At 34.8% G+C, this 14621-nt stretch overlaps 1 protein-coding gene across 5 annotated transcripts in view; it reads right to left on the bottom strand.

Moving 5' to 3' along the window:
• NIPBL (NIPBL, cohesin loading factor) overlaps positions 1-14621 on the bottom strand; it is a 211919-nt gene that overhangs the window by 61251 nt on the left and 136047 nt on the right. For all 5 annotated transcript variants that reach the window (XM_013984737.2, XM_021076592.1, XM_021076593.1 and 2 more), the window contains 6 exons: positions 13209-13391; positions 8662-8859; positions 8347-8418; positions 8161-8250; positions 6072-6175; positions 2214-2300 (listed from right to left, as the gene is read on the bottom strand). In XM_013984737.2, coding sequence (XP_013840191.2) covers positions 2214-2300; positions 6072-6175; positions 8161-8250; positions 8347-8418; positions 8662-8859; positions 13209-13391 — 734 coding nt within the window. The remainder of the gene's footprint in view (positions 1-2213; positions 2301-6071; positions 6176-8160; positions 8251-8346; positions 8419-8661; positions 8860-13208; positions 13392-14621) is intronic.

The following is a 14621-nucleotide window of genomic DNA, read 5'->3' as shown; positions in this document are numbered from 1 at the left end:
ATTCAAAGCACATATAACACTAGGAAAAGGAATAAATAAAAATATAATACATGTAAAGCAGAGAAGAGTTTTCTATATCACTAATGCCTAAAAATTCAATCTCTAGCTTTTACTGTTTACATATCTACTTTAAAAAATAAGGTAAAGTGACTTTCTATGGTATTAAAATTGCTGTTTAGAATAGTCAGTTAAGAAGGGTTATCACTCATACCAAACATTAAGGCTAAGTGCAACACACTAAATAGTGCTAAGGTTCTAAGGAATAAAAATAATTAAGACTGAGTCAGCCATGGAGTTCCCACTGGGGCTCAGCAGGTTAAGAACACGACATAGTCTGTAAAAGTATGGGTTCAATTCCCGGCCTCGCTCAGTGGGTTAAGGATCCTGTGTTGCCACAAGCTGCTGTGTAGGTCGCAGATGCAGCTCAGATCTGGTGTTGTTGTGGCTATGGCTATGGTGTAGGCCTCAGCTGCAGCTCCAATTTGACCCCTAGCCTGGAAACTTCCATCTGCCACAGGTGCAGCTGGGAAAAAGAAAGAAAAGACTAAGCCAGTTCTCTGGAATTCTTGATTCGTGATGATATTTACCACAAAGTCTTGCCAAAGTGTTTTAAATAAAACTTGTAGACTAAGGATGTAGTATATGGCCACTATGGGTTCTCTAATCCCTTATATGTATATGTGAGAATGGAAGTATTATCTATCAAAACTGTTAATAGTGGTTATTGCTGAGTGCTTTGAAAATTTATTGTAATACATTACTTTTATAATCATTTAAAAATAACTCAAATGTTCCCAAATCCTTCTCTTATACTAAATTCCTATAAGCATTACTGTTTGAATTCACTAATGATAGAGACACCAAGATCAATTCAAATGCACATATGATTTTGAAAGTCGCTATAATACAGTAGGAAGGGAGAGCCTAGGTAATCTACTTTAATCAGTTCATAAATCATTACACCATGTTGCTACTGTTCTTGAAAAAAACATACTAAAATCTAATGACAATTGCAGTTAAGATTTATTAAGAACTTATCTGTGGGTGGGGGATGCACTGGGGATTTGGGATAGAAATGCTATTAAACTGGGTTGTGATGACTGCTGTACAACTATAAATGTAATAAAATTCATTGAGTAAAAAAAAAAGAACTTATCATGCGCAAGGCACTGTTAAGAATTCTATGTGAATTAATTTATTTAATATCTTTTCAATGACAATTTGAATTAGGTATAAAAGTAATACATAAGGATTAACACTATAGTATATATTAGAAATCACCATAAGGTTGCTAACTATTTCTCCAAGGAAGGTCAAGAAAAAGAGTTACTACCTACTAACATTTTATAAATGAAAGGACTTTTTTTTTTTTTTTTGGTCCTTTTGTCTTTTTAGGGCCGCACCTATGGCATATGGAGGTTCCCAGGCTAGAGGTCCAATCTGCCAGCATATGCAAGAGCCACAGCAATATAGGATCCGAGCCACATCTGTGACCTACACCACAGCTCACAGCAATGCTAGATCCTTAACCCACTGAGTGAGGCCAGGGATCAACCCTGCGTCCTCGTGGATACTAGTCAGTTTCGCTAACTGCTGGGCCATGACGGGAACTCCTGAAAGGACATTTTAAATACTCATACACTTACAGAAAGAGCAGTATAATGTAAGATTAAAAAATGATCCTTTGTGGAGTTCCCATAGTGGTGCAGAGGGAACGAATCTGACTAGGAACCATGAGGTTTTGGGTTCAATTCCTAGCCTCACTCAGTGGGTTAAGGATCTGGTGTTGCCCTGAGCTGTGGGGTAGGTCACAAACGCAACTCGGATCCCGTGTTGCTGTGGCATAGGCTGGTAGCTGTAGCTCCAATTTGACCCCTCACCTGAGAAGCTCCATATACTATGGGTGCAGCCCTTAAAAAAAAAAAAAAAAAAAAAAAAAAAAAAGTCCTTTGAATTGAATGAATTTATATCTGTCATTATTTTTATTTATATCAAAGGTGTAAACTGACAATCTGTAACATTAATTTAAACCACTAAAAATGCAATTCTAACTGCAAGGCTAAATAAATATGAACTAGTAAATGTGCTAACAAGCTCAAATTAATGAAATTTGCAATTTTCCCTATAAATCAAAGTTTGAATTTGAACTTATGAAAAAATTTGCATATTAACAATAATAAGGGTGAAATTAACAATGTGGATCTTAAACTTACATGATTTAACAAAGTGGAGAGCTTTGACCCATCTTGAATATTCTTCTCCAAGATATTTAGGACTTTCACAGTTTTGTCAGTGGAAAGCTAAAAGAGAAGCATAAATTCTTTTATCGGTTTTGGTAAAAGTGTATAATTATCGCCTTTGGCCTATGGCATATATAGCATTAACACCCCGTTAAAGAATGGGAAAATAAAATTTTCCCACTTATATCCTCTACTCAAATCTGAACTATGTAGAGAACTCATTACTTGTTTCTAAAAGACAGAAGAGAAAAACACATTATGGGCACACATGTATCTTATTAACTCAAATCTTGCCATGTAACTAATTAAGACTGCATTTGTTCTGATGTCTGGCACCCTGCTCTTGTGAAAGTGACACTGAATATACCTATGAACACACACATACAAACACACACTCTCTCTGTATCTCATCTGTTGATTTAATTATAACATGGCTTCCATACCAGAATGTTATTCCACAGGTGTCTAAAAATTCGAGGTAGTATTCTGAGTAACAGAAGCCCAAAACTAGAAATAAGTTATAAATGCAATAAAATACTGCTTTATTTAGTAGAAGTTTTTCTTATTTTTAATATATCTATTTCATTTCTTACAAATAATGTTTTCTATATTTAAAAAATTACTAGTCAATTTAGAGGTTTTGCCAGGAGGCAATTTTTACTACTCATTCCCTTGACTGAATAGGTTTCCTTTAAGATTCCTATCATGCAGCTAGGAATCTCAATGGAATCAGCCAGAGGTGTCGAATGGGAGGAAAAAGAGAGTAACTGACATTAAGTACATTTTGATTACACATGTTGGAGTACAGAAAAAATTTCCCCCAAATATTGTTTTAGATAAGTTCAAAAGAGATTAAACTATGGAGACTTTAGGTAAACTGTCCATGCTTTGAAAATACTTGCGAATTCATCTAGTGAAACAGAAACACTGGCTATATGTAACTATGGAACTTGTAAAAACTAAGACTGGCACTTCAGAATACTGATACCATATTCCTCTACACAAAATAAATCAACATACCACTTACACACAATAAATGTGAACTAACAAGACATTAATTTTTGGTTAATTATGTGATATGTACATCTGGCTTTAAAAACCAAACTCATGGAACCCTTGTGTACTGTTGGTGAGAATGTAAATTGGTGCTCCCACTATGGAAAATCAGTATGGAGGTTCCTCAAAAAATTAAAAACAGAACTATCATTTAATCAATTTCACTTCTGGGTATGTATACAAAGGAAACAAAAACACTAACTTTATGAGACTTATGCATCCCATGTACACTGTAATATTGCCAAGACATGGAAGCAACCAAAGTGTCTACTGATGGATGGATAAGGAAATCTTGCTGTTTGGGACAACATGGATGAGGGACCTTGAGGGTATTATGCTAAGAGAAATGAGTCATACAGAGAAAGACAAATGCCATATGATCTCATATATATGTGGAAACTAAAGAGAGAATTCATATATACAAAGACCAGATTGGCAATTGCCAGAGATGGAGTCTGGAGATGGGTGAAATAGGTGAAGGTCCTCCAAAGGTACAAATTTCCAGTTATAAGTAAGTCCTAGGAAAGTAATGTATAGCATGGTGATTATAGATAATAATACTGCAGTTTACATTTCAAAGTTGCTAAGAGAACAGAACTTAAAGTTCTCATAAGAAAAAAGTTATGTGTGCTGATGGATATTAAGTAGATTTACTGTTACAATCATTTTGCAATACAAATATAGAATTGTTGTGTTGTGCACTTGAAACTAATATAAATGAATACAAAAAAGGAGTAATTAATATTTTTTTGTAAAAAAACATGAAAAATTTTCCCAGTCTACTTTTAAGATGAAATAAACTGAGTTTACTTTGTTGAGAATAAATTTTTCAGGTAAATACGATCTTTTCTTTTTTGTGTGTGTTAATTTCAAAATTGAACTGATTCACATAATTCTGCTAGCTTAAAAATATTTTATGAGTTCATGATATTAATCCTTCTTCTATTATTTTAAATCTAAGCTAACCACAAAGGATCTAAGATAAAACTCTTTTATAAACTGTGTTAAGTGTTAAGGTATCCTTTTTTTTTTTTTTTTGGTCTTTTTAGGGCTACACTGTGGCATATGGAAGTTTCTGGTCTAGGGGTTGAACTGGAGTTGTAGCTATTGGCCTACACCACAGCCACAGCAATGCCAGATCCAATCTGCCTCTGTGACCTCCGCCACAGCTCACGGCAATGCCGGATCCATAACCCAAAGAGCGAGGCCAGGGATTGAACCTGTGTCCTCATGGACACTGGTTGGGTTCCTTACCACTGAATCATGACAGGAACTCATAAGGAATCCTTTTAAAAAATGTTTTAATTTTATTGGAGTGTAGTTGTTTTACCATGTTGTATTATTTTCAGGTGTACAGCAAAATGAATCAGCCATATATATAAACATATCCATTCTTTTTTCTCCATATAGGTTAATTATAAGCTATTGGGTAGATTTTCCTTTGCTATTCAGCAGCTTCTCATTACTCATCTATTTTATACAGTAGTGTGTATGTTAGTCCCACCCTTCCAATTCTTCCCTGGGTTTCACCTATGGTAACCATAACATTGGTTTTGAAATCTGGAGTTTGTTTCTGTTTTTTAAATAAGTTTTGTATCTTTTAAAATTAGATTCTACATATAAGTGATATCATATGCCATTTGCCTTTCTCTGTCTAGCTTACTTCAGTATGATAATCTCTGGGTCCATCCATAAACATGATCTTTTATTAAGTTTTTGTCTGCTATCCTTGGAAAACAAATCATTATTTCTATATTGCAGACTAAGAAATTTAAGACTTAGATAATTCTGCATAAGAGGACCCTGGTTAGAAGAGGAGAGGACTGTTTTTGAAATTTATTTGCATAGCAATCATTCAGTAATTTAGGGAATGATTAGGGGCCCATAAAGATTACAGAAAGCTAGACCTTGATGCCATTGCTACTGCTTGAAGCTATTATTAATGGAAAAATATTCTGCTACTACATTAGTGTAACAGGATTACTTAACAACAGAGAACTTATGGGAAAGACAGCTTACAAAAGGTATTATAAAGCCCAAAGTAATGAAGTTATGTACTTATTAATAATTAATGTATTGAAAATTTAGCTTTACTCCTTCACTAAGGTCAATGACTAAAGGATCTATCAAAGAAAAATTTAGTGTATTCCTACATTTATTTTTATTTTTGGCCATGCCCACAGCGTGTGGAAGTTCTGGGCCCAGGATGAACCTGCATCACAGCAATAACAACACCGGATGCTTAAATCTCTGAGCCACCAAGGAACTCTCCTATACCCGCATTTAAATAATCTGAATGTCTGAGACAATGAAAAATTTGATTTTTGTTAGAATGATTTATACATTATTTCTTTGATCCAAGTTTTGTTTTGTTTTTGCTTTTTAGGGCTGCACCTGTGGCATATGGAAGTTTCCAGGCTAGGGGTCAAATCGGAGCTACAGCTGCCAGCCTATGCCAGAGCCGCAGCAATGCCAGATCTGAGCCACGTTTGTGACCTAAACCACAGCTCACGGCAACGCTGGATCCTAGACCTACAGAGTGAGGCCAGAGATTGAACCCGCATCCTCGTGGATCCTACTTGGGTTCGTTAACTGCTGAGCCACAACAGGAACTCCAAGTTTTGTTTTTTTTAAAAGAAATAAATCTATTAGACTTTCTAAAGGCAACCATGCCTTTTCATTATTATTACTTTATGTAAACTTTGCCATCTACCCTTAAAATTTTAATTTCAAACATTAGATAGTATGTAAATTTATAATTTTTTAGTGAGATACCTTATCCATTATACCCATTGCTTTAATTTTAGCAGATTCACTGCCGAGTTCATTAAGCTGATGTTTTCCTAAGAGCAGTTCCTGAGGGATTTCATCATCATCACCTGAAAAACCAATTCAAATACACACAGTGTAAGCAAGAGAAATAGCTCAAAACAGTTAAGTGTTACTTCTTAGTAACATTTCTGGATACACAAACAAATATAAACAAACTAAACAACATTCTAAGAAGCCTCTGTAAACCTCAAACAAACCCTGAATGAAAGGACATTTAAAATTAGAGTTCTAAGATGAGAAGAAGAGATAGTTATCTTTATTACTGTATGATCCTTCTGAACCAGGCTCTCTGCCCAGAAGGTTAACCTACAGAGACCACCTCAACAGTCTTTCATGCCCTCTGGTTTCTGTTTGGGTTCAGCCACTAGAGTGTCCTGTCACAAAGAGAGTGACGTCAGGGTTCTTCCATCCCTAACTTCTTCCTTGCAAGATCTCCTCAAGCTGCCTATGCCCTCTGACCAAAAGATCACTTTTTTTCAAGGCAACCCATTGCACAATATTTTTTTCCCTACTGACTGAGCCTGCTGACTTCTCTGTGCACCTTGTTCCTCTGGGAACCCCAAAGGTTTCAGTAATATTCTGAACCCCAGAATTTAAATTAATCCCAATTTTCAGTAATATTCTGCTCCTAACTTTATAATCAGGCTCTTTGTAAATAACTCTATCAAATTATCCTAATTTGAGAGTGTCATATGACTGCCTGTTGGGATCTTAAATGACACGGAAGACAGTTTCTCAGCATAGAAGTGGAAAAGTTTTAGAAATGAGGAAACAGATATTCCAAATAATGGGAAAATGCATTAATGATACTTAGGCAAGTAATTGTCATAAGACAAATGCTTTTAAAATACAAAGTGGTATACCTTTTCGAACATTTTCAAATAGATATACTCACATCAGAATTATTGTATGCCATCTAGCTTTTGTATATATTAACTACTAGTGTTTATATCAGCTGAAAGTGGCATAAAATTGTTGAAAGTAGCTCTAAATACTGTAAGCAGTGTTTTTTAATAAACCTATATTACTGTAAATGTAATATTAAATTATTCCTACTGTATTCTAAATGCTTTACTGTTTTGTTTTCCATATTAGATTCTATATTATTTAAAGCCAAGATATTAACATTTGCATCTCTAGCACTTAATATACCACTGACATACAGTAAGCATTTGGTAAATATTGGCTTTCAGAATAAATTGATAGATAGGTTTTTTGCTCATATTAGGACCCTCCTCATCTAGGGCCTACTCAAGTTTCATTTGCATAAAGCCTTCCCTAATTACTCTAATCTGCTGTGATAGCTGCAATCTCAGGATTCTTAAAACACTATTAGTACTTAGCTAATTATTATTTTTTCTATTCTTCTCTTTCTTTTTTGGCCGTGCCCACAGCATGCAGAAGTTCTTGGGCCAGGGATCGAACCTGTGCCATAGCAGTAACCCAAGCCACACAAGTGACAATACTGGATCCCGAACTACTAGGCCACCAGGGAACTCCTTTAAGCTAATTTAATACTTGGTTTTCACACCAAAGTCTTCAGTTGCTTAATAACACAGACTAGACTTGACCCCACAGCTACATTTCAAATCATGCCTCTGTAACCAGAAAAGTAACTGGCAGAAAGCTAAACACATAGGTAAATACATACATACATACATACACACACATACATGCATATATATATATACATATATATATGTGCATTTTTTTTTTTTTGGGTCTTTTTGTCTCTTTTTAGGGCCGCACCCGTGGCATATGAAGATTCTGAAGCTAGGGGTTGAATCGGAGCTGTAGCTGCCGGCCTATGCCACAGCCACAGCAACATCAGATCCAAGCCACGTCTGCGACCTACACCACAACTCATGGCAATGCCAGATCCTTAACCCACTGAGAGAGGCCAGGGATCAAACCTGTGTCCTCATGGATGCTAGTCGGGTTCATTAACTGTTGAGCCACAATGGGAACTCCAATATATTTTAAATTGACTTTATATTTAGAGGTAAATAAATATATTTTTAAATGACTTTACCAAATGCAGTAAAATCCATATCTTCTAAATTATCCAAAATATTTTCTATTGAGGCTGTGAATCTCTTAAAAGTTGAAGAATCCATCATTTCTACAAGAGAAGGAAAAAATCTCAAAACTTATTATCCACATTCCAAGTAGAATACTGAAGCTGAAGACTATGAATAAAGACAAACTAAAATGTTACCTTCAGGTGTTAGTTTTGGTTCATAAGCTTTCCGCTTCTTCTGTTTTTCTTTTTTCTTCATTTTTCTAGCAACTAAAATGAACAAAAAGAAATAGTGAATGCAAGAACAACAACTTGAAGTATTTCTATTTCTGGTTCTACTTTCTTCCTGAATATTAAATATTTTAACAATAACCACTGCCAATCCAAACTTTTGTCTTGATTAAAAATTAGGAGTTGTTAATTAACTCATAAAAAGGTATGAAAATTCTTCAAAGTTAAAGCCCTAAATTTAAATCAGCTTATGTAAGAAATCTGTTGACACTGATGAATTACCCTCACTAAGGCTGGGAGGAGGAGAATAATCTTCCATGTCAGAATCTGATGGACTTCGGTTTCGATAACGACCACCACCCGAACTCCTTCTTCCTTCATGAGAGTGGCCACTTCTCCTATGATCCCCAGAGCTTCTTCTGTCACGCTCTTCATATTCCCAAGCTTTATCATCATCTTTTTTATGTCGTTTCCTAGAGGCTAAAAGCAAATCCCCATGACAAATAATTTACCTCATTTAAAAGACTATTAAAACTTGTATTTAAAAATGAATCACTTTTTTATGTGGGTCTAGGAAATTCTGAGTCATTCTGTTTAACCAGAAAAATAAATTATGGTACAGAAATGGTATCATTTATTTTAGCATTCACGTAGATTTAAATTTTTTTACATAAACCGGGTTTGCTAATAAATATAGATAGGAATGTTCTGAGAATTAAACCACAGTGCTCAAAGAAGTATTCAATGAGTCAGTATAGATAATATCTAAACTTCAGGATTAATTAAGACATGTAAAATAAACTGTATCTAGAATTTGGATGAAAAGCAGATACAACTTTAAGCATTTAAATTGTGGATGGGGAGCAGGGTTTCAAGGAAGAATAAACTTCTGAGTGTTACAGCACATGGGTAACCATATACACTATTAATTAACAGCCAAGTTAAGTCCACATCTTAGCTATAAATTCAACAGACTCTGATAACCTAACATAACAGGCTACAAAGACAAAACAAACCTGTATAGTTGTAAATACTCACATACTGAATTCAGTTCTCCAACAATACACTTGTTTAAACTCAAGGAGACAGCATTTAAGCTTATGCATGCTAGATAAACATTTTTATGTGTTACCTTCAATCCTTTCCCCATCCTTCCAGAGGTCTAAGCATTCTGCTAAAATCACCAGTACTGACAGGAGGCTCTAGGCAGAACTGGTAAACAGATTTCATCTGACACATCAACTCTGATCAACTGGTAGTAGCTGCCTAGAGCATAATGTTGAGAATAATTCTGAGCCCTGAGACAAAGCACTGTATTTCAGCAAGAAAGACTGATTAGAAATGTCTGTCCAGTGAGTGTTAGAGGGAATACAAGTGAAAAATATTTACCATAACTGCTCTTGGGTATATCACTAGCAAATTAAAACCAGGATAAAGAACTAGTATGTCCTACCTCTTGGGATCATACACTGGTTGTTGGAATGACCACTTGTTGTCGAGAGTGAATTACTTTTTAGTTTGCTGATCTGAACCGGACTCAATTGGACTTGATTCTTGTGACTTGTTTCTATTCTGAATTCCTAACTATGATCAATACCCAAGAACTTAAGACAAAACTCTTGCTTGAGTCCCTAGACCCCTACGTGGCTTAGATTTAAGGATGCCAATATTTGTCCCATGCACTCTATCCGTGCTTGTGCCAGTGTCCTTTTGTTAATAATTAATGTTTATACCTTGGCTAATTTCACCTAGCTATTCCTATTCAAGAATCTACTGATAGCTTGGCAGAAAAAGATAATTTTGTTTCCCCTTCTTTGTGCTTGTAGGCTTGGCATATAGCAAGATGTTTCATAAAAAGACAAATGTAAATGGATTTACTTAAATCTTCAATGATTATAATTAGGTAAAAATTTGACTACAGTATGAGGCAGGATTCCCCTCCTTTTGTGATTAGTGTGCCCCAGAACATTCTCTTAGTGAGGAAATGCCTCATAAAATAAGAAGGTGTGAATGTATGTGTCAGAGAAACGGGTTATTTATATATAGCATTCACTAAATGTTTTTTAACATGTACTGAAAATACCTAACTTGAAGAATGACAACAAACTTGTTCAGAAAGTAGTATTCTAGGACCTCAAATATGACCTATTTAGTCTTTCTGAATTGTAATTAATTTCATAAGAAATTTCGTCTTAACTTTTATGAGTAGAAAATGCTAAAAAAAAAATCTTAGTAAGTACATACGATATGCTGTATTGGTGGTAGTTTTTACAGTTCTTGAAGATTTTTGTTTCACATTTATTAAACTAAGCAATTATTAAAAATGGAACGGTAAATCAGGGGAAACCCCCCCACCAACTTTTATATATTCATAGTATATTGCAACAAGGTTCTATTAGGATCCCAATTCATTATGACTAGCTTGTTCATGGTCTATTTCTCTTGATACCCTGGAAGAAGTAGGGGAAGAGCTCAAAAGAGAGGTACGTAAAATCTGACTTGGGTGTTTTCCACCCCCCTTTCCAAATTTTACCTATATGTCTCTTTAGCTTCTTATATCCCCCATTCTCCTCTACAAGCAACTCAGAGACTTTTTAATTGTGCTATGACTCTCCAAATCTGTGTGGCCCCACTTTCAAAGTTAGCCCTCAATATTTCCCTTATCCTTCAACAAAACTATTTCCTTAGTTTTAGATTTTTAGGAAACCACTTTGATTAAAGTGCAGTAAAACTTTGTTTTAAAAAGGTCTTTCTTCCTCAAAGCAGCATAATGCTTGCTACTTATGTTCTCATAATATTTTTACATTTTGTTTTGTCCAATATTTTTATTACATTGTTCTGGTTACGGTAAAACAATAATTGGTTGTTTAAATCAACTACCAATTGGAATTCTTCCATCACTCAAATCAGTGGCCACAGAGTCAACTTTCCTATAGTTATTTGTACAGAAATAAACTAAAAAACTAAAAAACCACCAAAAAACCAGGAAGCTATTCTAAGGTCTCTTGAAAAACCCAGAGAAACCCCCCATTTTTCCAGCATGGGTTGCAGCTCTAATATTATCTTTCAATGTATTGGGCATAAATATAATGAGATCCATGGGTTTTAACATGAAACTATGTACTCCCATAAGACGAGGCAACAGCTCTCATAACAATGTAAGGAAAAGAATCATGGCTGCAATGATGACAAATACGGGGCATGTGTGGCTCTCTCCTCTATTTTATATTCGGTGGGCTTTTCTGACTATGCTGTCCTTTTAACTTAACTGGGTGGTAGCTTCAGAATTCTCATCAGCTTAGCAACGCAGTCAGCCACTCTCAATTAACTGGAGTTGACGTGTGATTTGAAATCAGTCTGCAATTAAGGAACTCCTTCTTCTTAGCTGTTCCTTTTAGAAATGGTGATATATTAGGGGAGGGGAAGGAGCGTGAAGGAGAGGCATATACACAAAGGGGAGTGAGTCTCTGGGCCACCAGGTCTCCTTTCTCCTCTCCCTTTCCGGATCATATGTTCCCACATGAACAAAATGTCTTATTATGATAAAAAAAGTATTAGCTTTAGCCATTGAAATTACTGCATGTAAATACATCTTACGATAATACAAAGTATAACAATTATACATATAAATATGTCAGATTAACTTTGCTATATATTTTATTTCACTTTTAAAACTTTGTTCAGATTTGTTCAGTATTCATAGTCTACTGTTCATAGCTCGAGAGCTCACAATTTTAAGAAAATCAGAGTAAATGAACATTGATTAAAAATCTGGAGGAGGTGAAGGGCTTCCATCAACGATATACATTTAAAAATGGCAGCATGCATCTGTCCTTCCTGCCCTTGCTTGTCACACCTCAATCTATGGACACTAGGAGAAATAGGTAGAACACACTGATGGTCTTCCCACTTCTTTTGGTCATAATGACTAAGTCAGTTGGCACACAAGTGAAGATCTCCCATAGTCTGTTTCCACTGAATGCCGTTTAAGTCAAACAAGGCTGCTGACCCCTCTTGGCTAGGCTCAATTCTCTTGCTCCAGTAGAAGGAAGATAGGGATAAAAGAGAAGAACTTTTTCAGTGGACCAGTAGGAAGACAGGCGAGGTATAGCAAGTCTAGTGCAAAGACAGGTGATCACAGTGTTGTAGAGAGGTAGCTGTGTAGTGAAGAAGCCAGCTCTGGAAAACAGTGAAACAAGGGAGGAATTCCAGGACACAGCTGGGCAAAAAGGAGAAGCCAGGTCCAAACCACACAGATCATTGGCAATGTGGGCTAATCCATTCATAATTTAGTGATAGTATGGTTTTAAATACTTCTTCATCTGGCTATCTCCTACGTGTCCTTCAAGACTCAAGTGTCACCTCTTCCAGTAAGCGTTCTTTGAATCCCCAGTATAATTCTGATGCCAATCCAATGTGCTCCCACAGCACCCTGGATTTACTATTATCATTGCACTCTTCTTACTGTACTACAATTGTTTACATATTTCCCCCATTAGACTCAAGGTTCTTCAAAGATAGGGGCCACATTCTATTGGTTATATTTTTATTCTCACTGCCTAGCATATAGTGGGAGCTCAATATATATTTGCTAAGTGCATATAGAAACATACCCATGTTATTTGACACTAATTATAACTCATTAAAATTTTTTTCTTGGTGCCAACTGATCTCATCTTTCACATGTTTTTTTAAGTATAAAGAAAAAACTTGCTATACTAAATTATTAAGAATTAAGATTATACTCTTGCTAACCCCAAAACTTATGAGACAAACACATCAATCTGCTTTTTAATTCCAAAGTAATAATAAAATTATGTGATACTTACATTCAAAAGCTTCATCACTATCATTATCTTCATCTGAACTGATTTCAGCATATTTTGGCTTTTCATTAACTGTGCTACGCTTGCGTTTATTCATTTTCACACGTTCACAAAGTGGCATGGTAGATTCAATTTCTGCCAGGAGTTCAGGGGGTAATTCTTTTAACACTGATTGATCTATACTACCTATTAATAAAAGGTAAGAAAAAATATAAATCTGAAGATAAAAGGGAAATTTTAACTAAATTTGCACAATGAAAATGAAAAATTAATATTTATGTATGTTTTCTAAGTCATTTTTGTATTTTAATAAAACATATCCACATTCATATTTACAACTTTAAGTCTTAACTCTAAACTGACATCATTATACAATAACTTTAAAAATATGGTACTTATCATAGCAATGGAAGGTAGTTATATCATCAATTTTTGATGTAATTAATGCCTTCATTTGTCTGCACTGACTAAAAACTTTTTGAAACTAGAGTTCCACTTGCATTATTAGGTTTATTTGTAGTAGGAGATACATCTCACATTCTCAGTAGCACCTAAATTTGCTTTATAGAAGCCTGGAGTAGTTAGTTGAAAAGTAATTCTATTCCTCAGTAAAAATGAGAAGTGTTGGAGGATACTAATCACTTCCTTCTTTTCCTCTATGATCTTGGTGGTTGAGTACAGTGGCTAGGACAAGAGTTTCAGATGATTTTACCTATCACTGTCTATTTGAGAGGCAAGGTAATGCCTTTACCATTACAGAAAATTTCCTCAAACAGATAAACCAATATGTGCATTTAACAGAAGATAACAGAGACATGAAAGACAAGATAAATAGAAAAAATACTTTAAAATATAAATATCTATAACTGAAAATTATAAATTCAAGTCTATTATAAAATAAATTCATATTTTCCCATGAAAGAGTAAAGACAGGGTAAGTGTATCAATATGATACAATTACAATTATTAACATAATATTTACTATCTATTCCTATACCCATATACACAAACACATAAGCAGCTGTTATGAAAAAATAAATTCTTAACATCCTGTTGAGAACTTAAAAATAAAGAAGTAACAAAAGTTATTTACTCAGGTTAATTTGTCCATGACTACTAAAGATTACAACTTACTTTACTTATCCATGCAAATCTATGAGTAGCAGTATAAAAATGATGTCTTACCTGCTAAATTTTACCTGCTAATTTTTACCTGCTAAAGAACTGGGAGCAGAGAGTACCTTAGTGGTTTACAGCAGGAAACAGTAATAACTATAATCAACATTAAGACTGATAAACCAATGATAATACTGCTTATATAGAAAATAAAAATAAATCATTCCAAAAATAAATGGGTACTGTTTAAAACAAAGGCCTCAAGAATATACAATATTAATAACTTAAGAATATGAAACA

The sequence above is a fragment of the Sus scrofa genome, chromosome 16 (assembly GCF_000003025.6).
Source record: "Sus scrofa isolate TJ Tabasco breed Duroc chromosome 16, Sscrofa11.1, whole genome shotgun sequence".
Taxonomy (NCBI): Eukaryota; Metazoa; Chordata; class Mammalia; order Artiodactyla; family Suidae; genus Sus; species Sus scrofa.
Note: the sequence above shows the minus strand (reverse complement) of the source record. Positions and strands in the feature narration are given on the sequence as shown.